Source organism: Perca flavescens, chromosome 17, assembly GCF_004354835.1.
Source record: "Perca flavescens isolate YP-PL-M2 chromosome 17, PFLA_1.0, whole genome shotgun sequence".
Taxonomy (NCBI): Eukaryota; Metazoa; Chordata; class Actinopteri; order Perciformes; family Percidae; genus Perca; species Perca flavescens.
The window spans coordinates 34,512,927-34,538,855 of NC_041347.1; the positions used below are offsets into that span (position 1 = coordinate 34,512,927).

Here is a 25,929-nt window from a genome sequence, read left to right on the forward strand (position 1 = left end):
CAGTTATTAATATTAATACTTTATCATCCGATAGTTATTACAGTTATTAATATTAATACTTTACCATCTGATAGTTATTACAGTTATTAATATTAATACTTTACCATCTGATAGTTATTACAGTTATTAATATTAGTTGATGTTTGCACCAATCAACAAGGCAGATTCCTCCTCATGTCTAACTTATTTTTGGTAATAAACCTTTTCTGATTCTGATTTTAATAAGTGAGTAAACAGCCCCCCTCTCGTTGCCGGAGCAGGCGGAGTCTGCACCGCGCATGCGCAGCGTCAGCGTCTCTCCGTCGTGTCTGTCCCCGGATCTGAGTGTGTGTCTCCCGGCGGTGGATCCTCCAGCAGCAGCTCCTTCTGCGTCTCCAGCCGGAACAAAGCAGCGGATCTTCGGCCTCTTGGGCAGCGCAGCAGGGTCTGACCTGGCCCGGCTCGGCTCGGCTCGCCTCCCCCCCCCTCTGCGGCCCGCAGCGCGCGCTCAGCCTCCCGCAGGCCTCGGCCTGGACTCCCGCTTTTCTCCCGGAAAATGGACGGATTCACCGGCAGTTTAGGTGAGTGCACGCGCCGCTCGCGCCCCAGAGACCCCCCCGGTCTCCTGTCCGTGCAGCGGCGGCACGCGCACAGCCGCACGCGCCTCTGGCGGCTTTACACGTGTCACTGCTGTATTTATCAAAAAGACTCTGCACCGCCCCTCCGGCGGCTGCAGGGCAGCAAAACCAACATCCTCCCGCAGGAGAGACCCGGAAAAGACCCGGATCAGCCCACTGAAACACGTGTGTGTGTCTGTCTGTCTGTCTGTCTGTCTGTCTGTGTGTGTGTGTGTGTGTGTGTGTGTGTGTGTGTGTGTGTGTGTGTGTGTGTTTGTCTCTGTCTGTCTGTCTGTCTGTCTGTCTGTGTGTGTCTGTCTGTGTGTCTATGTCTGTGTGTGTGTGTGTGTGTGTGTGTGTGTGTCTGTGTCTGTCTGTCTGTCTGTGTGTGTGTGTGTGTCTGTGTCTGTGTGTGTGTGTGTGTTTGTCTCTGTCTGTCTGTCTGTCTGTCTGTCTGTGTGTGTGTGTGTGTCTGTGTCTGTCTGTCTGTCTGTCTGTCTGTGTGTGTGTGTGTTTGTCTCTGTCTGTCTGTGTGTGTGTGTGTGTGTGTGTGTGTGTGTGTGTGTGTGTGTGTGTGTGTGTGTGTGTGTCTCTCTGTCTGTCTGTGTGTCTCTCTGTCGGTCTGTCTGTCTGTCTGTCTGTGGACTCTGATCTAAAGAACAAAGAAGGAAATGGGTTATTTATTCATCCTGTCTGCTCACACCTTGTCTGTGTGTGTGTGTGTGTGTGTGTGTGTGTGTGTGTGTGTGTGTGTGTGTGTGTGTGTGTGTGTGTGTGAGTGTGAGAGAAAGTCACTGTTTGTTTCAGGAAGTAGTCAGAGCCAACTGCAGTAAATAACATTAAATAACCATTAAAATCATCATATATCATATAAATATAAAATAAACTTGTTGCACTTTTTAAGCTTCAGTTTCCGCCAGTTGTAACCACTTCCTGTAGCAGCCAATCACAGCTCACCTGGACAGACAGCCAATCAGAGCTGCTTAAGACTCTAACTGAAGACATGTGACCCTCTTCAGTTAGTCTTTAATAACTTCCTGAGTTCTTCTACGTTCTATTTTTCTCTCTCTCACTTTTTTCAATGTTGTACATGACAGTATGTCCAGATGTGCTAGTGTCTCTGTAGATGACAGTATGTCCAGATGTTCTAGTGTCTGTAGATGACAGTATGTCCAGATGTGCTATGTTCTAGTGTCAGTATGTCCAGATGAGTGTCTGTAGATGACAGTATGTCCAGATGTTCTAGTGTTTTTGTAGATGACAGTATGTCCAGATGTTCTAGTGTCTGTAGATGACAGTATGTCCAGATGTTCTAGTGTCTCTGTAGATGACAGTATGTCCAGATGTTCTAGTGTCTCTGTAGATGACAGTATGTCCAGATGTTCTAGTGTCTCTGTAGATGACAGTATGTCCAGATGTTCTAGTGTGATGACAGTATGTCAGATGTTCTAGTGTTTCTGTAGATGACAGTATGTCCAGATGTTCTAGTCTCTGTGATGACAGTATCTGTAGATGACAGTATGTCCAGATGTTCTAGTGTCTCTGTAGATGACAGTATGTCCAGATGTTCTAGTGTCTCTGTAGATGTCCAGATGTTCTAGTCTCTGTAGATGACAGTATGTCTGTAGATGTGTCCTAGTGTCTCTGTAGATGACAGTATGTCCAGATGTGCTAGTCTCTGTAGATGACAGTATGTCCAGATGTTCTAGTGTCTCTGTAGATGACAGTATGTCCAGATGTTCTAGTCTCTGTAGATGACAGTATGTCCAGATGTGCTAGTGTCTCTGTAGATGACAGTATGTCCAGATGTGCTAGTGTCTCTGTAGATAACAGTATGTCCAGATGTTCTAGTCTCTGTAGATGACAGTATGTCCAGATGTTCTAGTGTCTGTAGATGACAGTATGTCCAGATGTTCTAGTCTCTGTAGATGACAGTATGTCCAGATGTTCTAGTGTCTCTGTAGATGACAGTATGTCCAGATGTTCTAGTCTCTGTAGATGACCGTATGTCCAGATGTGCTAGTGTCTCTGTAGATAACAGTATGTCCAGATGTTCTAGTGTCTCTGTAGATGACAGTATGTCCAGATGTTCTAGTGTCTGTAGATGACAGTATTTCCAGATGTTCTATTGTCTCTGTAGATGACAGTATGTCCAGATGTTCTAGTGTCTCTGTAGATGACAGTATGTCCAGATGTTCTAGTGTCTGTAGATGACAGTATGTCCAGATGTTCTAGTGTTTCTGTAGATGACAGTATTTCCAGATGTTCTATTGTCTCTGTAGATGACAGTATGTCCAGATGTTCTAGTGTCTCTGTAGATGACAGTATGTCCAGATGTTCTAGTGTCTGTAGATGACAGTATATCCAGATGTTCTAGTGTCTGTAGATGACAGTATGTCCAGATGTTCTAGTGTCTCTGTAGATGACGGTATGTCCAGATGTTCTAGTGTCTCTGTAGATGACAGTATGTCCAGATGTTCTAGTGTCTGTAGATGACAGTATATCCAGATGTTCTAGTGTCTATAGATGACAGTATGTCCAGATGTTCTAGTGTCTCTGTAGATGACAGTATGTCCAGATGTTCTAGTGTCTCTGTAGATGACAGTATGTCCAGATGTTCTAACCTGTCTGTCTCTCTCTCCCCAGATGTTCTAACCTGTCTGTCTCTCCCCAGATGTTCTAACCTGTCTGTCTCTCTCTCCCCAGATGTTCTAACCTGTCTGTCTCTCTCCAGATGTTCTAACCTGTCTGTCTCTCTGCAGATGACAGCATGTCTGGAGCGAGTGTCTCCGATGTTAACGATCGTCTCTCGTCTCTGGAGCTCCGTGTCCAGCAGCAGGAGGACGAGTTGACGGTGATGAAGGCGGCGCTGGCGGACGTCCTCCGGCGCCTCGCCGCCTCCGAAGTCTCCGCCGCCGCCGCCAAGAAACAGCCCACAGGCAAAGGTACGCTGGCACGATTCCTCTGTCCCTGGGAGACGCTGGCACGATTCCTCTGTCCCTGAGGGACGCTTGTCTGATTCCTCTGTCTCTGATCCGTCTGGAGAAAGGTTATGAATATGATTGGTAATATTAACTCTGGGTCTGTATGGTTTTTATTTGGATTAATTTAACCTTTGAACTCTTGAACAGAAAAAGTCCTGCAGAAATCCGGTATTTCTGCTTCTGTGATGTAATGTCCTAGCCTAGAAATCCAGACCAGCCTAGCGGCAGCAAATTTAATTTGCAGCCGGGGGGTCTAGAAACTCTCCGTTGGCTTGCGAGCTGGAAAAACCAAACTCTGGTCAGGCCAATCACATCGTGTATAGAGTGGGTTGGCGGGGCTTATGGCTGCTGCTGCTGGTGAACAGAGGTCTTCTGGAAGACTTGAGGTTTAGCTTCTCTTTGAGAAAAGAACAAAGAACAGCTCTGAAGTCATTCTTAAAAAGGAAGATGTATTGGGAGTTTAAAGTTTAATTTATCAACTAGTTCCTCTACCTTCTTCGTTGCCCTGGTTGGTTGTAGAGCTATCCTATTGGTGCAGAGGGAGTTTGAAAGACAACTGTTTATCCCGCCCCTCAGATTGAGCCCTGCCAATCGGGAGTTTCCAGACCTGGTTTATCAGGCTAGTAATGTCCTCCAGTATCTTCCATTATACCATGGTCTGGGTGGATACTGGATTCTGATTGGGGGTTAACCCTAACCCTTTGGGGTGTCCGTTGTCAGGTATAAATGGACTTTGGCGTCAGACGGTCCACGCCTCACCGTTGTCCATTAACACCTGATAATGGACACCTTGTCTTCTATTAATACCTGATAATGGACACCTCGTCTTCTATTAATACCTGATAATGGACACCTCGTCTTCTATTAACACCTGATAATAGACACATCGTCTTCTATTAATACCTGATAATGGACACCTCGTCTTCTATTAACACCTGATAATAGACACCTTGTCTTCTATTAATACCTGATAATGGACACCTCGTCTTCTATTAACACCTGATAATGAACACCTTGTCTTCTATTAATACCTGATAATAGACACCTCGTTTTCTATTAACACCTGATAATAGACACATCGTCTTCTATTAACACCTGATAATGGACACCTCGTCTTCTATTAACACCTGATAATAGACACCTTGTCTTCTATTAATACCTGATAATGGACACCTCGTCTTCTATTAACACCTGATAATGGACACCTCGTCTTCTATTAACAGATGATAATAGACACCTCGTCTTCTATTAACACCTGATAATAGACACCTCGTCTTCTATTAACACCTGATAATAGACACCTTGTTTTCTATTAACACCTGATAATAGACACATTGTTTTCTATTAACACCTGATAATGGACACATCGTCCATTAATACCTGATAATGGACACATCATCTCCATTAATACCTGATAATAGACACCTTGTCTTCTATTAACACCTGATAATGGACACATCGTCTTCCATTAAAACCTGATAATGGACACATCGTCCATTAATACCTGATAATGGACACATCATCTCCATTAATACCTGATAATAGACACCTCGTCTTCTATTAATACCTGGTAATGGACGCATCATCTCCATTAATGTGCGGTACCCCAGGGCTCAATTCTTTGCCCCATTCTGTTTTCTTTATACATGTTGCCTTTAGGGGCTATTATAAGAAAGCATAACCTGTCATTTCATTGTTATGCAGATGATTTGCAAATCTATTTGCCTATGAAAGCTAATGACAGTGTTGCACTACATTCCCTGCTTAGTTGTATCGCTGATATTATTATATCAGAAAACTTTCTTAAATTGAATGAAGATAAAACGGAGTGTATTATTTTCAGTGCTTCAGCCACGCAAGATGGTCCAGCTTTGAATCTGGGAGCTCTGGCATGCTACACTAGGTCATCTGTCAAAAACTTGGGGGTTACTTTTGATTGCAGCATGAAATTTGACAAACAGATCAGTAATGTTGTTAGAATGAGATTTTACTGTTTTCTATGTTCATTATTTCTATTTTATGACATGTGTTTCTGATGTTAAGCACTTTGGATACCTGCTGGTTTTGTAAAGTGCTATATAAATAAATTTTGATTGATTTTTTGATTGATTAATACCTGATAATGGACACCTTGTCTTCTATTAACACCTGATAATGGACACATCGTCTTCCATTGATACCTGATAATGGACACATCGTCCCTTAATACCTGATAATGGACTCATCGTCTATTAACACCTGATAATGGACACCTCGTCTTGTATTAATACCTGATAACGGACATCTCGTCTCCATTAATACCTGATAATGGACACATCGTCCATTAATACATGATAATGGACACATCGTCCATTAATACCTGATAATGGACACATCGTCTCCATTTAAACCTGATAATAGACATTCATTCGTCTTCCATTAACACCACAGCCCGGGCCCCATGTAGGCTGAGGGTTTGAGTCCGACCTGCGGCCCTTTGCTGCGTGTCATCCCCTCTCTCTCCAATTTTCCTGTCTGTCCACTGTCACTGTCTAATAAAGCCCCAAAAAAACAAAACAAACCGCAGACAGATCTAAATCCAACGTTTTCATGGATCAAATCACCAGAATCCATCGCTGATAAAACCTTGCTGAGATTTCACATGAGTCTGTTGTGTGATGGTGTTATCATGGCAACATGTTTTCTGTGTCTCAGGGGGCGGAGCCTCTCTGCGTGAGGCCTACTCCATGTCCTGCATCTCTAACGGAGCCACACCAGCACGCAAGAGAGAGTCCACCTCAGTCACCAGGAAGGGAACACTGTCCTCAGCCGCCAAGAGGTAAACACACACACACACACACACACACACACACACACACACACACACACACATATATATATATATATATATATATATATATATATATATATATTTATTAGGGCTGTCAAAATTAACGCGTTAATTTTTTAATATTTAACTCGTTAAAAAAATTAACGAAATTAACGCAGCTGTGTTTGTTTACTTCATGAGGCGGCTGAGAAACGTAATACGTCTCCATAACAGCAGGCGGCGCTACTCTGTATTGTTGCCCAAGTAATGAAAACCGGCAGCTGATTGGACGAACGCGTCACATGGGTTTGTTTTCTCCGGAAATCCAAAGCCAGACTGTCATGGCGGCCGTTCAGAATACGATCTCATATTGTACTAAAATAGTTCACTGAAACATGTTTCTGAAAACATTTTAAGAGAGAAATAGGCCGTGATGCAGTTGCTGAATCTGTCTTCATTTCAGCTCAACAAAGGTCAGTTTAGAAGATTTTCGTCAGATTTTGAGAGACTCTAGTCACCTCATTCCACTCGCCATTTCCGGGTGAGTCCCAACTGCCCCCCCCTCCGACTGAACTCTTGGCTCGTTGGAGATGAACTGCTCCTCGCCTGTAAAGTAGACGAGAGCAGGCGACAGCAGCCGGGGACGGGGACAGTTTCTAGCCGTTTCAGCAGCCTTCAGCAGGACTAAATAAGCCAAACTGTTGCTGCTGTTGTTCTGAAAGATATTAAACATTATGAACTTAGCAGAACCTTTCCTTGTTTGGTTTTTTTCTTCATATTTGCAAAGTTAAGCGATTTAGCATTTAAATATCCATTATTATAAGCTTTAGTCTCAATTTAAAAAAAGCGATTAATCACGATTAATTACAGCAAATTGTGCAATTAATTAGTTAATTTTTTTTAATCGATTGACAGCCCTAATATTTATATATAATATTCTGCCTGATGGGTGAATATTTGGTAACAATCTGCGTTTTATTTAAAGTTCTACGTGAGGAAAAGTCTGCGTCTGCAGATATTGTGGTGCTGCTGATCTGTTACTTGTCAGGGATTCTTCTCCACAGCTGTTTCCTCCAGATTGTCTGCAGATCTCACCTAATCATGACTCAGCAGTTTGTTCTGACAAATCTGATTTAATCATGAATCAGCTGTTTGATCTGCAGATCTGATCTAAACCTCAGTGGAGCAGAGAGGAAGATCAGCAGCCAGCGCTCTCAGATGGATTTTGGTGGTTTGGATCACAGTAGTACAGTAGAAATAGAAACATAGAGACAGTAGAACATAGAGACAGTAGGACATAGAGACAGTAGAGCATAGAGGCAGTAGAACATAGAGGCAGTAAACCTAGAGACAATAGAACATAGAGACAGTAGAACATATTTTAGTGTAGAATATAGAGACATTAGAACATAGAGACAGTAGGACATAGAGATAGTAGAACATAGTGGCAGTAAAACATAGAGACTGTAGAGCATAGAGGCAGTAGAGCATAGAGGCAGTAGAGCATAGAGGCAGTAGAGCATAGAGGCAGTAGAACATAGAGACAGTAGAACATAGAGACAGTAGAACATAGAGACAGCAGAACATAGAGACAGTAGAACATATTTTAGTGTAGAACATAGAGACAGTAGAACATAGAGACAGTAGGACATAGAGACAGTAGAACATAGAGACAGTAGAACATAGAGACAGTAGGACATAGAGACAGTAGAACATAGAGACAGTAGGACATAGAGACAGTAGAACATATTTTAGTGTAGAACATAGAGACAGTAGAACATAGAGACAGTAGAACATAGATGCAGTAGAACATAGAGACAGTAGAACATATTTTAGATTAGAACATAGAGACTGTAGAATATAGAGACTGTAGAACATAGAGGCAGTAGAACATAGAGACAGTAGAACATAGAGACAGTAGAACATAGAGACAGTAGAACATAGAGCAGTAGAACATAGAGACAGTAGAACATAGAGACAAGAACATATTAGAGACAGTAGAACATAGAGACAGTAGGATATAGAACAGGATGCAGTAGAACATAGAGACAGTAGAACATAGAGACAGTAGAACATAGAGACAGTAGAACATAGAGACAGTAGAACATAGAGACAGTAGAACATAGAGACAGTAAGACATAGAGACAGTAGAACATAGAGACAGTAGGACATAGAGGCAGTAGAACATAGAAACAATAGAACATAGAGACAGTAGAACATAGAGACAGTGGAGAACATAGAGAGAGTAGAACATAGAGACAGTAGAACATAGAGACAGTAGAGACATAGAGATAGAACATAGAGACAGTAGAACATAGAGACAGTAGAACATAGAGACAATAGAACATAGAGACAGTAGAACATAGAGAGAGTAGAACAGAGACAGTAGAACATAGAGACAGTAGAACATAGATGCAGTAGAACATAGAGACAGTAGAACATAGAGACAGTAGAACATATTATAGTGTAGAACATAGATGAAGTAGAACATAGATACAGTAGAACATAGAGACAGTAGAACATAGAGACAGTAGAACATAGAGACAGCAGAACATAGAGACAGTAGGACATATTTTAGTGTAGAACATAGAGACAGTAGAACATAGAGACAGTAGGACATAGAGACAGTAGAACATAGAGACAGTAGAACATAGAGACAGTAGGACATAGAGACAGTAGAACATAGAGACAGTAGGACATAGAGACAGTAGAACATATTTTAGTGTAGAACATAGAGACAGTAGAACATAGAGACAGTAGAACATAGATGCAGTAGAACATAGATGCAGTAGAACATAGAGACAGTAGAACATATTTTAGATTAGAACATAGAGACTGTAGAACATAGACAGTAAGACATAGAGACAGTAGAACATAGAGGCAGTAGAACATAGAGACAATAGAACATAGAGATAATAGAACATATTTTAGTATAGAACATAGAGACAATAGAACATAGATGCAGTAGAACATAGAGAAAGTAGAACATAGAGACAAGAACATATTTTAGATTAGAACATAGAGACAGTAGAATATAGAGACTGTAGAACATAGATGCAGTAGAACATAGAGACAGTAGGACATAGAGACAGTAGAACATAGAGGCAGTAGAACATAGAGACAGTAGAACATAGAGACAGTAGAACATAGATGCAGTAGAACATAGAGACAGTAGAACATAGAGACAGTAGGACATAGAGGCAGTAGAACATAGAGACAATAGAACATAGAGACAGTAGAACATAGAGACAGTAGAACATATTTTAGATTAGAATATAGAGACAGTAGAACATAGAGACAGTAAGACATAGAGGCAGTAGAACATAGAGGCAGTAGAACATAGAGGCAGTAGAACATAGAGACAATAGAACATAGAGACAGTAGAACATAGAGACAGTAGAACATAGAGATAGTAGAACATATTTTAGTATAGAACATAGAGACAGTAGAACATAGATGCAGTAGAAAATAGAGACAGTAGAACATAGAGACAAGAACATATTTTAGATTAGAACATAGAGACAGTAGAACATAGATGCAGTAGAAAATAGAGACAGTAGAACATAGAGACAAGAACATATTTTAGATTAGAACATAGAGACAGTAGAACATAGAGACTGTAGAACATAGATGCAGTAGAACATAGAGACAGTAGGACATAGAGACAGTAGAACATATTATAGTGTAGAACATAGATGCAGTAGAACATAGATACAGTAGAACATAGAGACAGTAGAACATAGAGACAGTAGGACATAGAGGCAGTAGAACATAGAGACAATAGAACATAGAGACAGTAAAACATAGAGACAGTAGAACATATTTTAGTGTAGAACATAGAGACAGTAGAACATATTTTAGAGTAGAATATAGACAGTAGAACATAGACAGTAGAACATAGACAGTAGAACATAGACAGTAGAACATATTTTAGAGTAGAACATAGAGACAGTAGAACATAGAGGCTGTAGAACATAGAGACAGTAGAACATAGAGACTAGAACATAGAGGCTTTAGAACATATTTTAGTGTAGAACAAAGAGACTGTAGAACGTAGACAGTAGAACATAGAGGCAGTAGAACATAGACTGTAGAACATAGAGACAGTAGAACATAGAGGCTTTAGAACATATTTTAGTGTAGAACATAGAGACTGTAGAACATAGAGACTGTAGAACGTAGAGACAGTAGAACATGGAGACTGTGGAACATAATTTAGAGTATAACATAGAGACAGTAGAGAGACAGTAGAACATAGAGACATTAGAACATATTTTAGTGTAGAACATCGAGACTGTAGAACGTAGAGACAGTAGAACATAGAGGCTTTAGAACATATTTTAGTGTAGAACATAGAGGCAGTAGAACATAGAACATAAAGAGCAGAGTCAGTACGTTGTTCTCTGACGGTTCTGGTGTTTTTTTTCTCCAGCGGAGCGGACAGGAAGAATGAGGTCAGCAGCTCTCCGATGGAGGAGATCCGGGAGGGGGAGGAGCTTTCTCGCCCTAGGGACCCGCCCCTCTCCCCTTCCTCCCCCCTCCCCCTAACCCCCCAGCAACAGAGACCAGCTCCGTCCGCTGACAGCAGTAAAGGCCACGCCCCCCCCAAAAGGTTCTCACCTCTCCTGGAGTCTCAGGGTTTCAGGGTTTTAGGCCGTCTACACATGAACTGCAGTTAAACCCCCTGGTGTCTCCTCTGGTAAACCGGTTCCATAGTGGAACCGTGTTTCGGTACCCAACCCTACCTGGCAGTGAAAGTTTTCCTCTGAGGAGAGTGGTGGGACACCAGGAGGAAGACTTGCCCCTGGTGTCTCCTCTGAGGAGAGTGGTGGGACACCAGTAGGAAGACCTACACCTGGTGTCTCCTCTGAGGAGAGTGGTTGGGACACCAAGAGGAAGACCTACACCTGGTGTCTCCCTCTGAGGAGAGTGGTGGGGACACCAGGAGGAAGACTTGCCCCTGGTGTCTCCTCTGAGGAGAGTGGTGGGACACCAGTAGGAAGACCTACACCTGGTGTCTCCTCTGAGGAGAGTGGTTGGGACACCAAGAGGAAGACCTACACCTGGTGTCTCCTCTGAGGAGAGTGGTGGGGACACCAGGAGGAAGACTTGCCCCTGGTGTCTCCTCTGAGGAGAGTGGTGGGGACACCAGGAGGAAGACTTGCCCCTGGTGTCTCCTCTGAGGAGAGTGGTGGGGACACCAGGAGGAAGACTTGCCCCTGGTGTCTCCTCTGGCAGTAGGGTTGGGTATCGTTTGGATTTTTACGATTCCGATGCCAAACCGGTACTTTTAAAACGATTTTGATTCCTAAACAGATTCTTGAAAAACTGAAAAATCTGCTTCGCTTTAGACATTTTAAATGCACTAAAAGCTAGCTAGCTAACAAAAGACTAGCAGAGCAAGTGTAATATGTTTACTAGCGATCACGTGCAGTGAATGGTTAATATGCTTTATGTCCGTTTTGGTGAGCCCAGAGGGAAAATATGGCATTTTAAAAGTAGCCTACATTTACGGTAGCTAGCTAACTGTAAACTACAGAGAAAGTGTGATATTTGTACGTCCGTTTCGGAGCGACAGAGGGTGTCTCCTGGTGTCTCCTCTGAGGAGAGTGGTGGGGACACCAGGAGGAAGCCTTGCCCCTGGTGTCTCCTCTGAGGAGAGTGGTGGGGACACCAGGAGGAAGACCTACACCTGGTGTCTCCTCTGAGGAGAGTGGTGGGACACCAGGAGGAAGACCTACACCTGGTGTCTCCCTGAGGAGGTGGTGGGACACCAGGAGGAAGACCTACACCTGGTGTCTCCTCTGAGGAGAGTGGTGGGACACCAGGAGGAAGACCTACACCTGGTGTCTCCTCTGAGGAGAGTGGTGGGGACACCAGGAGGAAGACTTGCCCCTGGTGTCTCCTCTGAGGAGAGTGGTGGGGACACCAGGAGGAAGACCTACACCTGGTGTCTCCTCTGAGGAGAGTGGTGGGACACCAGGAGGAAGACCTACACCTGGTGTCTCCTCTGAGGAGAGTGGTGGGACACCAGGAGGAAGACTTGCCCTGGTTTCTCCTCTGAGGAGAGTGGTGGGACACCAGGAGGAAGACTTGCCCCTGGTTTGTCCTCTGAGGAGAGTGGTGGGACACCAGGAGGAAGACCTACACCTGGTGTCGCACAGCACTCAGAATCACAGCCGAGCGCTGCGCTCAAAGTTAAAATTATCTTAACTTTGACCTAATTGCAGAAGAACTTTCAAAGCACAACCAAAGCCTGAAGCAATGATGAAGTTTACCTGCAGGGCCTCGAGGTTTACCTCTGATCATGTGTAGGCGGCTTCAGAGTTCACTGTCCCCCCCCCCCCCTTCTCCGGCTGTGTGTGTTTTATTCACACTAACTGTTCCTTCTGCAGAAACTCTCTGCTGGTAGAAAGCTCAGGCAGCACGTCTTTTGGTCCGAGCTACTAACCTGTTCTGCTCTTTCTGCAGCCTGGGCCTTGAGTTTCTGCAGAGTCCCAGCTCTCTCTAACCTCTGAGTTTCTGCAGAGTCCCAGCTCTCTATCCTCTGAGTTTCTGCAGAGTCCCAGCTCTCTCTAACCTCTGAGTTTCTGCAGAGTCCCAGCTCTCTATCCTCTGAGTTTCTGCAGAGTCCCAGCTCTCTCTAACCTCTGAGTTTCTGCAGAGTCCCAGCTCTCTCTAACCTCTGAGTTTCTGCAGAGTCCCAGCTCTCTCTAACCTCTGAGTTTCTGCAGAGTCCCAGCTCTCTCTAACCTCTGAGTTTCTGCAGAGTCCCAGCTCTCTATCCTCTGAGTTTCTGCAGGGTCCCAGCTCTCTATCCTCTGAGTTTCTGCAGAGTCCCAGCTCTCTCTAACCTCTGAGTTTCTGCAGAGTCCCAGCTCTCTCTAACCTCTGAGTTTCTGCAGAGTCCCAGCTCTCTCTAACCTCTGAGTTTCTGCAGAGTCCCAGCTCTCTCTAACCTCTGAGTTTCTGCAGAGTCCCAGCTCTCTATCCTCTGAGTTTCTGCAGGGTCCCAGCTCTCTCTAACCTCTGAGTTTCTGCAGAGTCCCAGCTCTCTCTAACCTCTGAGTTTCTGCAGAGTCCCAGCTCTCTCTAACCTCTGAGTTTCTGCAGAGTCCCAGCTCTCTCTAACCTGAGTTTCTGCAGAGTCCCAGCTCTCTCTAACCTCTGAGTTTCTGCAGTGTCCCAGCTCTCTATCCTCTGAGTTTCTGCAGAGTCCCAGCTCTCTAACCTCTGAGTTTCTGCAGAGTCCCAGCTCTCTCTAACCTCTGAGTTTCTGCAGTGTCCCAGCTCTTTATCCTCTGAGTTTCTGCAGTGTCCCAGGTCTCTATCCTCTGAGTTTCTGCAGTGTCCCAGCTCTTTATCCTCTGAGTTTCTGCAGTGTCCCAGCTCTCTAATCTCTGAGTTTCTGCAGTGTTACAGCTTTGATACTGACTGTGTGTGTGTGTGTGTGTGTGTGTGTGTGTGTGTGTGTGTCTCAGAGGAAACAGTGTGAAGCGTTCCTCAGGGATGGAGCGTTCTCAGAGCAGCAACTTCGACACTTCAGAGGAAAACAGGAACAAACTTGTGAAAGCTGCGTCAACATCCAAGCTGCTCGCCAAGGTGGTGAAGAATGCCAACAGGTACACACACACACACACACACACACACACACACACACACACACACACACACAGAGACATACATAGACACACCCAGACACAGAGAGATACAGACACACAGACACAGACACAGGCAGACAGACACACAGACACACAAACACACACACACACACAGAGAGAGACGGACAGACACACACACACACACACACACACACACACACACACACACACACACACACACACGACATGAACTTCCACGACTACCTTTGAAGTCACTGTTCCATTATCTCTAATATGACTATTATCACCACTGTTCATCACACCCCAAACCGGCCCGTCAGACACCTCCTACCAAGAGTCTGGGTCTGCCGAGGTTTCTTCCTAAAAGGGAGTTTCTCCTCGCCACTGTCGCTACAGCCACTGCTAATGCTGGCTCTTGAGGGAATTACTGGAATTGTTGGGGTTTTGGAATTTATAGTGTGGTCTAGACCTACTCTATCTGTAAAGTGTCTCAAGATAACTCTTGTTATGATTTGATACTATAAATAAAATTGAATTTTATTACACAGACACACACACACACACACACACACACTGCATATACTGTATGATGATTGTCTCTTCTCTTGTTTCAGACATAAAGACCCAGTTGTCAGTCAAGGTAAATACACATTAATCCTCCTCTTCATCATGAACGTAACATATGCATCGTCATCATCATCATCATCATGTTCTTTTCCTTTGTGTCTTTGTCTCAAACTTTCAGCCAAAATGTCGACAAGAGAGAAAAACAGCCAAGCTGGTAAGTCCTGAAGAGTCGTCAGAGCCAGCTAGTCGTGTCAACACGAGCATACTGCTCAGGCGTCTTGGTGTAAATGTTGGTAATTTCTCCCCACATAGCTTCTGGAACATGTCCGGTTGTGTAGTTCTTGGTTTAGAAACATTTATTGGAGATTTATCAATATTTACACCAACATTTGGAATGACATTCCCCATCATATTCAAACATTATCATCCATCACATATTTCAAAAAGTCATATATACTGTTTCTTCTTGATAGTCACACATTGATTGTTCAAGTATTGTTTTTAGTCTCGTTTTTTTTCGTATTTGTCTTAATTAGTTTTTATCTGGCTAGTCAATAACGATGTTTTCTGTTGATGTGTCAAAGTTATGTTCGATGTTCTATGTTGCTGCAGAACAGGAACCTGCTGTAAACCAGTTTTTAAACTGAGCCAGGCCCGTTTTATTGTAACATAATTGTTGCTTTTAAAATTTTCCTGTAAAAATAAAAAATTAAATTAAATCCCGGTAGAAAGTGTCGCTATACTCCGTTAAAGTCAGGCGTTGACGCGTGCGCTGTTTGCTCGTGTTAACGCCGATCTAGCTGCAGGGTTGTCAAACTCAACTTCACTAAGAAACTGTAAAATAAGAATCACATCAGGGGCCGGACATGTAGAGTTTATTAGGGAAGTTAAACACATCTGGGACATGATGCTCTCACTATCACTACATTTGTGTTTTCAACTAAATTAATGAATGAAGAAGTTTTTTGATTATTTTTGATTGATTTGATTAGTGTAACTGTAGAGTCCAAAGCATTAAATAAAGTGCCGTAAAGACTCAGTAGAGTGTTTGTAATGTCTGCAGATGTTTATGTGGAGTCAGAATGAGTCTGTCGAGTTGGCGAATCAAGCATTGACTTTAAGGGTCGCAAACTGTTCGGGTTTTCTGTTATTTAGCCCTTGCGAAAAGGCTTACCAGGAAGCACACCATGTCATGACTCGTGTTTGTCCTTAAGTTTGTTTTAAGTTAAATGACCACAGGTCCTAAACCTGGGCAGACGAGCCTGGTGGGATGTGGCCGTTATTGTTTTGCTTTGACAATCTACATTTTCTTTCTCCTCCAACATGTTTCTGTCACTGTGTTTCAGAGGGGAACCACATTAAGGTGTTCTCTGTGTTTCAGAGGGGAACCACATTAAGGTGTTCTCTGTGTTTCAGAGGGAACCACATTAGGGAACCACATTAAGGTGTTCTCTGTGTTTCAGAGGGAACCACATTAAGGTGTTCTCTGTGTTTCAGAGGGGAACCACATTAAGGTGTTCTCTGTGTTTCAGAGGGGAACCACATTAAGGTGTTTCTCTGTGTTCTCTGTGTTTCAGAGGGGAACCACATTAAGGTGTTCTCTGTGTTTCAGAGGGGAACCACATTAAGGTGTTCTCTGTGTTTCAGAGGGGAACCACATTAAGGTGTTCTCTGTGTTTCAGAGGGGAACCACATTAAGGTGTTCTCTGTGTTTCAGAGGGGAACCACATTAAGGTGTTCTATGTGTGTTTTTAAGGTGTTCTATAGCTGCTGTTTCAGAGGGAACCACATTAAGGTGTTCTATGTGTTTCAGAGGGTTTAAGGTGTTCTATGTGTGTTTAAGAGGGAACCACATTAAGGTGTTCTGTAGAGGGGAACCACATTAAGGTGCTGTTTGTTTCAGGGAACCACAGAGGGGAACCACATTAAGGTGATGTGTTCTCCACATTAAGGTGTTCTATGTGTGTTTCAGGGGAACCACATTAAGGTGTTCTATGTGTGTTTCAGAGGGAACCACATTAAGGTGAGGGAACCACATTAAGGTGTTCTATGTGGGGAACCACATTAAGGTGTTCTATGTGTGTTTCAGAGGGAACCACATTAAGGTGTTCTCTGTGTTTCAGAGGGGAACCACATTAAGATGTTTCTGTGTGTTTCAGAGGGAACCACATTAAGGTGTTCTATGTGTGTTTCAGAGGGGAACCACATGTGTGTTTCAGAGGGGAACCACATTAAGGTGTTCTATGTTTGTGTTTCAGAGGGGAACCACATTAAGATGTTCTCTGTGTTGTTTCAGGGGAACCACATTGTGTTCTATGTGTGTTTCAGGGGAACCACATTAAGGTGTTCTATGTGTGTTTTCATTAAGGTGTTCTATGTGTGTTTCAGGGAACCACATTAAGGTGTTCTATGTGTGTTTCAGGGGAACCACATTAAGTGTTCTATGTGTGTTTATGTGTGTTTCAGGGAACCACATTAAGGTGTTCTGTGTGTGTTTCAGGTGTTCTATGTGTGTTTCAGAGGGAACCACATTAAGGTGTTCTATGTGTGTTTCAGAGGGGAACCACATTAAGTTGTTCTGTGTTTGTTTGGGGAACCACATTAAGATGTTCTATGTGTGTTTCAGAGGGGAACCACATTAAGATGTTTTCTGTGTGTTTCAGGGGAACCACATTAAGGTGTTCTGTGTGTGTTAGGGGAACCACATTGTGTTTCATGTGTGTTTCAGGGGAACCACATTAAGGTGTTCTATGTGTGTTTCAGAGGGGAACCACATTAAGGTGTTCTCTGTGTGTTTCAGAGGGGAACCACATTGTTGTTTATGTGTGTGTTTCAGAGGGGAACCACATTAAGTTGTTCTGTGTGTGTTTCAGAGGGGAACCACATTAAGTTGTTCTATGTGTGTTTTCAGGGGAACCCATTAAGTTGTTTATGTGTGTGTGTTTCAGAGGGGAACCACATTAAGTTGTTCTATGTGTGTTTCAGAGGGGAACCACATTAAGGTGTTCTATGTGTGTTTCAGAGGGGAACCACATTAAGGTGTTCTATGTGTGTTTCAGAGGGAACCACAGTTGTTCTATGTGTGTGTTTCAGAGGGAACCCATTAAGATGTTCTATGTGTGTTTCAGGGGAACCACATTAAGGTTGTTCTATGTGTGTTTCAGAGGGGATGTTCTGTGTGTTTCAGAGGGGAACCACATTGTTTATGTGTGTTTCAGGGGAACCACATTAAGATGTTCTATGTGTGTTTCAGAGGGGAACCACATTAAGGTGTTCTATGTGTGTTTCAGGGGAACCACATTAAGGTGTTCTATCAGGGGAACCACATTGTGTTCTATGTTTCAGGGGAACCACATTAAGGTGTTCTATGTGTGTTTCAGAGGGGAACCACATTAAGGTGTTCTATGTGTGTTTCAGGGGGAACCACATTAAGGTGTTCTATGTGTGTTTTAGAGGGGAACCACATTAAGGTGTTCTATGTGTGTTTCAGAGGGGAACCACATTAAGATGTTCTATATGTTTCAGAGGGGAACCACATTAAGATGTTCTGTGTGTTTCAGAGGGGAACCACATTAAGGTGTTCTCTCTGTGTTTCAGGGGGGAACCACATTAAGGTGTTCTATGTGTGTCAGGGGGGAACCACATTAAGGTGTTCTATGTGTGTTTCAGAGGGAACCACATTAAGATGTTCTATGTGTGTTTCAGAGGGGAACCACATTAAGATGTTCTATGTGTGTTTCAGAGGGGAACCACATTAAGGTGTTCTATGTGTGTTTCAGAGGGGAACCACATTAAGATGTTCTATGTGTGTTTCAGGGGGGAACCACATTAAGGTGTTCTATGTGTGTTTCAGGGGGAACCACATTAAGGTGTTCTATGTGTGTTTCACATTAAGGTGGTTTCAGAGGGGAACCACATTAAGATGTTCTATGTGTGTTTCAGGGGAACCACATTAAGATGTTCTCTGTGTTTTGTGTGGAGGGGAAACCATGTTCATTACATTAAGGTGTTCTATGTGTTTCAGGGGAACCACATTAAGGTGTTCTATGTGTGTTTCAGGGGAACCACATTAAGATGTTCTATGTGTGTTTCAGAGGGGAACCACATTAAGATGTTCTGTGTGTGTGTTTCAGTGTTTCAGAGGGGAACCACATTAAGATGTTTCTGTGTGTTTCAGAGGGAACCACATTAAGATGTTCTATGTGTGTTTCAGAGGGGAACCACATTAAGTTGTTCTATGTGTTCTAGGGAAACCCATTAAGTTGTTTCTATGTGTGTTTCAGAGGGGAACCACATTAAGTTGTTCTATGTGTGTTTCAGAGGGGAACCACATTAAGTTGTTCTATGTGTGTTTCAGAGGGGAACCACATTAAGTTGTTCTATGTGTGTTTCAGAGGGGAACCACATTAAGTGTGTTTCAGAGGGGACCACATTAATGTTCTATGTGTGTTTCAGGGGAACCACATTAAGTGTTCTATGTGTGTTCAGGGGGAACCACATTATGTTTCAGGGGAACCACATTAAGGTGTTCTATGTGTGTTTCAGGGGAACCACATTAAGGTTTCTATGTGTGTTTCAGGGGAACCACATTAAGATCTATGTGTATGTTTCAGAGGGGAACCACATTAAGATGTTCTATGTGTGTTTCAGATGTGTGGGGAACCACATTAAGATGTTCTATGTGAACCACATTAAGATGTTCTGTGTGTTTCAGGGGAACCACATTAAGGTGTTGTTCTGTGTGTTTCAGAGGGGGGAACCACATTAAGGTGTTCTATGTGTGTTTCAGGGGAACCACATTAAGGTGTTCTATGTGTGTTTTCAGGGGAACCACATTAAGATGTTCTATGTGTGTTTCAGAGGGGAACCACATTAAGTGTTTCTGTGTGTTTCAGAGGGAACCACATTAAGATGTTCTATGTGTCTTTCAGAGGGGAACCACATTAAGTTGTTCTATGTGTGTTTCAGAGGAGAACCACATTAAGATGTTCTATGTGTCTTTCAGAGGGGAACCACATTAAGATGTTCTATGTATCTTTCAGAGGGGACCACATTAAGATGTTCTATGTATCTTTCAGAGGGGACCACATTAAGATGTTCTATGTATCTTTCAGAGGGGAACCACATTAAGATGTTCTATGTATGTTTCAGAGGGGAACCACATTAAGGTGTTCTTTGTGTGTTTCAGAGGGGAACCACATTAAGGTGTTCTATGTGTGTTTCAGAGGGGAACCACATTAAGATGTTCTATGTGTGTTTCAGAGGGGAACCACATTAAGATGTTCTATGTGTGTTTCAGAGGGGAACCACATTAAGATGTTCTATGTGTGTTTCAGAGGGGAACCACATTAAGATGTTCTATGTGTCTTTCAGAGGGGAACCACATTAAGATGTTCTATGTGTCTTTCAGAGGGGAACCACATTATGATGTTCTACATGTGTTTCAGAGGGGAACCACATTAAGATGTTCATGCGTGGGCGACCAATCACGATGTTCATCCCTTCAGACGTGGAGAACTACGACGACGTTCGGACAGAACTTCCTTCAGAAAGACTCAAGCTGGAGTGGGTGTATCCTTCATATAGAAATACTACTAAACATCTGATAGGGTTACTGTTAGTGGGTGTATCCTTCATATAGAAATACTACTAAACATCTGATAGGGTTACTGTTAGTGGGTGTATCCTTCATATAGAAATACTACTAAACATCTGATAGGGTTACTGTTAGTGGGTGTATCCTTCATATAGAAATACTACTAAACATCTGATAGGGTTACTGTTAGTGGGTGTATCCTTCATATAGAAATACTACTAAACATCTGATAGGGTTAGTGTTAGTGGGTGTATCCTTCATATAGAAATACTACTAAACATCTGATAGGGTTAGTGTTAGTGGGTGTATCCTTCATATAGAAATACTACTAAACATCTGATAGGGTTACTGTTAGTGGGTGTATCCTTCATATAGAAATACTACTAAACATCTGATAGGGTTACTGTTAGTGGGTGTAGCCTTCATATAGAAATACTACTAAACATCTGATAGGGTTACTGTTAGTGGGTGTATCCTTCATATAGAAATACTACTAAACATCTGATAGGGTTACTGTTAGTGGGTGTATCCTTCATATAGAAATACTACTAAACATTATCTGATAGGGTTAGTGTTAGTGGGTGTATCCTTCATATAGAAATACTACTAAACATCATCTGATAGGGTTAGTGTTAGTGGGTGTATCCTTCATATAGAAATACTACTAAACATTATCTGATAGGGTTACTGTTAGTGGGTGTAGCCTTCATATAGAAATACTACTAAACATCATCTGATAGGGTTAGTGTTAGTGGGTGTATCCTTCATATAGAAATACTACTAAACATAATCTGATAGGGTTATTTGGTGTATCCTTCATATAGAAATACTACTAAACATAATCTGATAGGGTTAATGTTAATTCAATTTCAATTCAATTTTATTTATAGTATCAAATCATAACAAGAGTTATCTCGAGACACTTTACAGATAGGGTAGGTCTACCACACTCTATAATTTCCAAAGCCTCAACAATTACAGTAATTCCTATTAGTGGGTGTATCCTTCACTCTGTACATTATATGTTGGAGAACAGTTAGATATAAAACAGGATGTGGTCTGTATACAGGATGATTCCTTTCCTCGGAAACTATCATGTTTACAACACAGTGTTTCCTTTAGGATTTCTTTTAGCAGTGGGGGCAGGTCCGAACACCCCCCTCCCCCTCCCCCCATGAAACAGAACTGACACTTTTCTGCAACACAAACTAATATATTTATTCACCTCTATTCACACACACAATGAGGCATATTCTCTGTTGTGATTGAACTGTATTTTTTGAGTTACTATATAAGCCTGTTTGGATCTAGACATATAGGCTAAGCATTCTGTAGGAAATAACAATAAACCCACTATTAATTACATTATCTTAATAATAAAACGTTCTCCGACATCCAATCTAACAATGCAGCCCTATTTCTGATACCGTGGGGGGCCACCACGGTCAAATCAACATAGAGGAAACACTGCAACATCTGGCTTGATATTTAGTACATCTTAAGTAGATATTCAGTAGATCTTTCTTCAGTAGATCTTCAGTAGACATCTGGGTATTTTTCCGGGTGCTTCTTTGACTTCCTGTAGCTATGGTTACCGCGGCAGAGACTGCCGAGCGAATGTTTACCTCCTTCCGACGGGGGAAATCGTCTACTTCATCGCCTCGGTCGTGGCTCTGTTTAACTACGAAGAGCGGACCCAGAGACATTACCTCGGACACACCGACTGTGTCAAGTGGTGAGAAAACACCCGCATCCAAATCATCTGCTGCTGCGCTCCTATTGGCTGCTCTGTCCGTGACATCATCTCTCTGTGTCTCCAACAGTCTGGCCATCCATCCAGATAAGATCCGCATTGCTACGGGACAAATCGCAGGAGTGGACAAAGACGGACGGGTGGGGACAAACACAAAACAAGAACCATGTTTTTATGACTTTATTACAATGTTCTTTCACCGTGTTCCACATAATCATTTACTTCTGAGTAGAGATAATACTAGTATCAGAAAAGCCACTGATTCTGCCTAAAACGCTGGTATCGTTATCAGCAAGTCCTGGAGTTTACGCACCGATCTGATCCCATGTAATTTAGCCCAGAAAAAAATCTACTTTGAAGTAGTTTATTGATGTTTTTTTTCCGTTATGACTCGGTGTCCAACTGGATAATAATAGAAAGTTCTGTGGCCTTTTATTGTTTATTTGTTCATGTTTCACAAAGGGTTTAACAACAAAGAAATATAGAAATCATATTGCATCCATTCAGAGATATTAGTATACAGCTGTTAGACATAATAATATATATAACAAGCTGGTATCGGATCGGTACCAGGAAGGAAAACATAATATCAGAACATCTCTACTTCTGAAATTGTACATTTTAATACTTTTTAAACATGAAAATGTAATAAACAGATAAATAGCTGCAGAACCCAATCAAACCTTTGGGGTGGATGTCACTCCAGTCCTCTTTTTTATAATATATATATATATATATATATAATATCTATGTGTGTTTCCAGGCGCTGCAGCCTCACGTTCGTGTCTGGGACAGCGTCAGTCTCTCCACGCTGCAGGTTGTCGGGTTGGGAACGTTTGAGCGTGGCGTTGGCTCGCTGGCTTTCTCCAAAGCTGTGAGTATCACCTCGGTGCATCATGGGAACTGTAGTAGTTCATACTGCTGAGTGTCTCTTAATGTCTCCCGTCTTGTCTCTCTGTGTGTCTGCCAGGACTCGGGGCAGCACCTGAGCGTTATCGACGACTGTAACGATCACATGCTGACTGTTTGGGATTGGCAGAAGAAGTCAAAGATTGCTGAGATCAAGGTGAACACCTCTCTCTTTCTGACTGGTTCAGGTTGGTCTCTGAGATCAAGGTGAACACCTCTCTCTTTCTGACTGGTTCAGGTTGGTCTCTGAGATCAAGGTGAACACCTCTCTCTTTCTGACTGGTTCAGGTTGGTCTCTGAGATCGAGGTGAACACCTCTCTCTTTCTGACTGGTTCAGGTTGGTCTCTGAGATCGAGGTGAACACCTCTCTTTCTGACTGGTTCAGGTTGGTCTCTGAGATCCTCTTCTGACTGGTTCAGGTTGGTCTCTGGTTCAAGGGAACACCTTCTCTTTCTGACTGAGGTTGGATCTGAGATCAAGGTGAACACCTCTCTCTTTCTGACTGGTTCAGGTTGGTCTCTGAGATCAAGGTGAACACCTCTCTTTCTGACTGGTTCAGGTTGACTGGTTCAGGTTGGTCTCTCTGACTGATCAAGGTGAGACACCTCTCTCTTTCTGACTGGTTCAGGTTGGTCTCTGAGATCAAGGTGAACACCTCTCTCTTTCTGACTGGTTCAGGTTGGTCTCTGAGATCAAGGTGAACACCTCTCTCTTTCTGACTGGTTCAGGTTGGTCTCTGAGATCAAGGTGAACACCTCTCTTTCTGACTGGTTCAGGTTGGTCTCTGAGATCAAGGTGAACACCTCTCTCTTTCTGACTGGTTCAGGTTGGTCTCTGAGATCAAGGTGAACACCTCTCTCTTTCTGACTGGTTAAGGTTGGTCTCTGGTTTGTGCCTGAGTGAAAGTGTTTGGTCCCGGTGTGTTTCAGACCACTAACGAGGTCGTCCTGGCCGTCGAGTTCCACCCGACCGACCCGAACACCATCGTCACCTGTGGGAAGTCCCACATCTTCTTCTGGACCTGGACTGGGAACTCTCTGGCTCGCAAACAGGGGATCTTCGGGGTGAGCGACCTTTCTTCAAGCTCTTTGGGTTTACATTTTGATTTATTTTAAAGAGATATTAAACAAACTTAACAACAAGAAAGGTTTTGGGCTGTTTAATTTATCCAATTTTAATGGTAATTTTGATTTCCTCTGCTAATGATTATTGTGGACATTATGTTTTTATTGTGTTCTCCTGAAGGCTAAACTCAGTCAGCCAACATTTAAATACTTTTTTTTACCAGAAATACGAGAAGCCGAAGTTCGTCCAGTGTCTGGCCTTCCTGAGTTCTGGAGACATCCTGACTGGAGACTCTGGAGGAATCCTGCTGGTCTGGACCAGGAGTGCTGCCGACACCCCCGGAAAGGGCCCCCGAGGTGAGGGGGGGTGGGGTGGGGGGTACTGTACAATATCACAAAAAAACAGAAACCTCAGACAGAACCAGACTCTTGGTCGGCAGCCAAGAGGAGAGTTTTAAGTTTACTCTGAAATGTGGGCACGGTGTCTGCCCGACCCAGACTGGGAGCTGGTTCTCATTCCTAAACTTCACAAAGATATTAATAATGTTTTTATTAAATTCAGGTAACATTACCTGGTAAATGCTTATTTTCTCTGGTTTGAAATCCACACTGATTTACCGTTATATGGCCGAGTTGAGGAAAACACTCACTAATATATAAATAAATATTAGGGCTGGGCAAGTTAACGCGTTATCGCGTTAACTCATTAATTAATTAACATCAACAATTATTTTATCGCACATTAATGCAGTTTTTATTATTTCTTTTATTATTGTTAAAGTCTGTTGCTCACATGCTTTTATTTTGTAAAGGTCTGTTGCTCACAGGCTTTTATTTTGTAAAAGTCTGTTGCTGACTGCTGCCACGCTTACAGGAACCGGAAAAGAAAATAATTGTCGGATAAGCAAACCAACAAACATGGAGAAGGGGACAGAACTTTCTACAATGCCATTTTCATTTTAAAGTTCTTCCAGACGGCGCAGTAGACAGAACCAAAGTTATTTGTATCCATTGCAAAGTTGAATTTTCTTATTGCCGGAGTACTTCCAGTCTGAAATATCACCTAAATGAAATACACACAGTTGATACCAGCAAATCATTCAACAAAACAAACAGTGGTGCATCGACAGACTACGTTAGCTGTAGCGTGTGGGAGAAGTAGAGATAAACAGATGCCATAGTGAAGTAGATAGCTACAGACTGTAGGCCCATAGTGAAGTAGATAGCTACAGACTGTAGGCCCATAGTGAAGTAGATAGCTACAGACTGTAGGCCCATAGTGAAGTAGATAGCTACAGACTGTAGGCCCATAGTGAAGTAGATAGCTACAGACTGTAGGCCCATAGTGAAGTAGATAGCTACAGACTGTAGGCCCATAGTGAAGTAGATAGCTACAGACTGTAGGCCCATAGTGAAGTAGATAGATACAGACTGTAGGCCCATAGTGAAGTAGATAGATACAGACTGTAGGCCCATAGTGAAGTAGATAGATACAGACTGTAGGCCCATAGTGAAGTAGATAGATACAGACTGTAGGCCCATAGTGAAGTGGATAGCTACAGACTGTAGGCCCATAGTGAAGTAGATAGCTACAGACTGTAGGCCCATAGTGAAGTGGATAGCTACAGACTGTAGGCCCATAGTGAAGTAGATAGCTACAGACTGTAGGCCCATAGTGAAGTAGATAGATACAGACTGTAGGCCCATAGTGAAGTAGATAGATACAGACTGTAGGCCCATAGTGAAGTAGATAGATACAGACTGTAGGCCCATAGTGAAGTAGATAGATACAGACTGTAGGCCCATAGTGAAGTAGATAGATACAGACTGTAGGCCCATAGTGAAGTAGATAGCTACAGACTGTAGGCCCATAGTGAAGTAGATAGATACAGACTGTAGGCCCATAGTGAAGTAGATAGCTACAGACTGTAGGCCCATAGTGAAGTAGATAGCTACAGACTGTAGGCCCATAGTGAAGTAGATAGATACAGACTGTAGGCCCATAGTGAAGTGGATAGCTACAGACTG

The 25,929-nt window shown here is 42.9% G+C and overlaps 1 protein-coding gene across 2 annotated transcripts in view; it reads left to right on the forward strand.

Moving 5' to 3' along the window:
* The first annotated feature begins 259 nt into the window (after nucleotides 1-259).
* Nucleotides 260-25,929, forward strand: part of eml4 (EMAP like 4) — a 38,771-nt gene continuing 13,101 nt past the window's right edge. Inside the window, exons 1-14 of one of the 2 annotated variants that reach the window (XM_028603236.1) lie at nucleotides 260-560; nucleotides 3,359-3,541; nucleotides 6,275-6,398; nucleotides 10,822-11,001; nucleotides 13,871-14,011; nucleotides 14,626-14,651; nucleotides 14,757-14,792; nucleotides 20,026-20,149; nucleotides 21,760-21,909; nucleotides 21,998-22,067; nucleotides 22,691-22,801; nucleotides 22,898-22,993; nucleotides 23,767-23,901; nucleotides 24,126-24,258. In XM_028603236.1, coding sequence (XP_028459037.1) covers nucleotides 536-560; nucleotides 3,359-3,541; nucleotides 6,275-6,398; nucleotides 10,822-11,001; nucleotides 13,871-14,011; nucleotides 14,626-14,651; nucleotides 14,757-14,792; nucleotides 20,026-20,149; nucleotides 21,760-21,909; nucleotides 21,998-22,067; nucleotides 22,691-22,801; nucleotides 22,898-22,993; nucleotides 23,767-23,901; nucleotides 24,126-24,258 — 1,534 coding nt within the window. In that variant the 5' untranslated portion in view covers nucleotides 260-535. The remainder of the gene's footprint in view (nucleotides 561-3,358; nucleotides 3,542-6,274; nucleotides 6,399-10,821; nucleotides 11,002-13,870; nucleotides 14,012-14,625; nucleotides 14,652-14,756; nucleotides 14,793-20,025; nucleotides 20,150-21,759; nucleotides 21,910-21,997; nucleotides 22,068-22,690; nucleotides 22,802-22,897; nucleotides 22,994-23,766; nucleotides 23,902-24,125; nucleotides 24,259-25,929) is intronic. The other variant, XM_028603237.1, reaches the window with a different exon arrangement.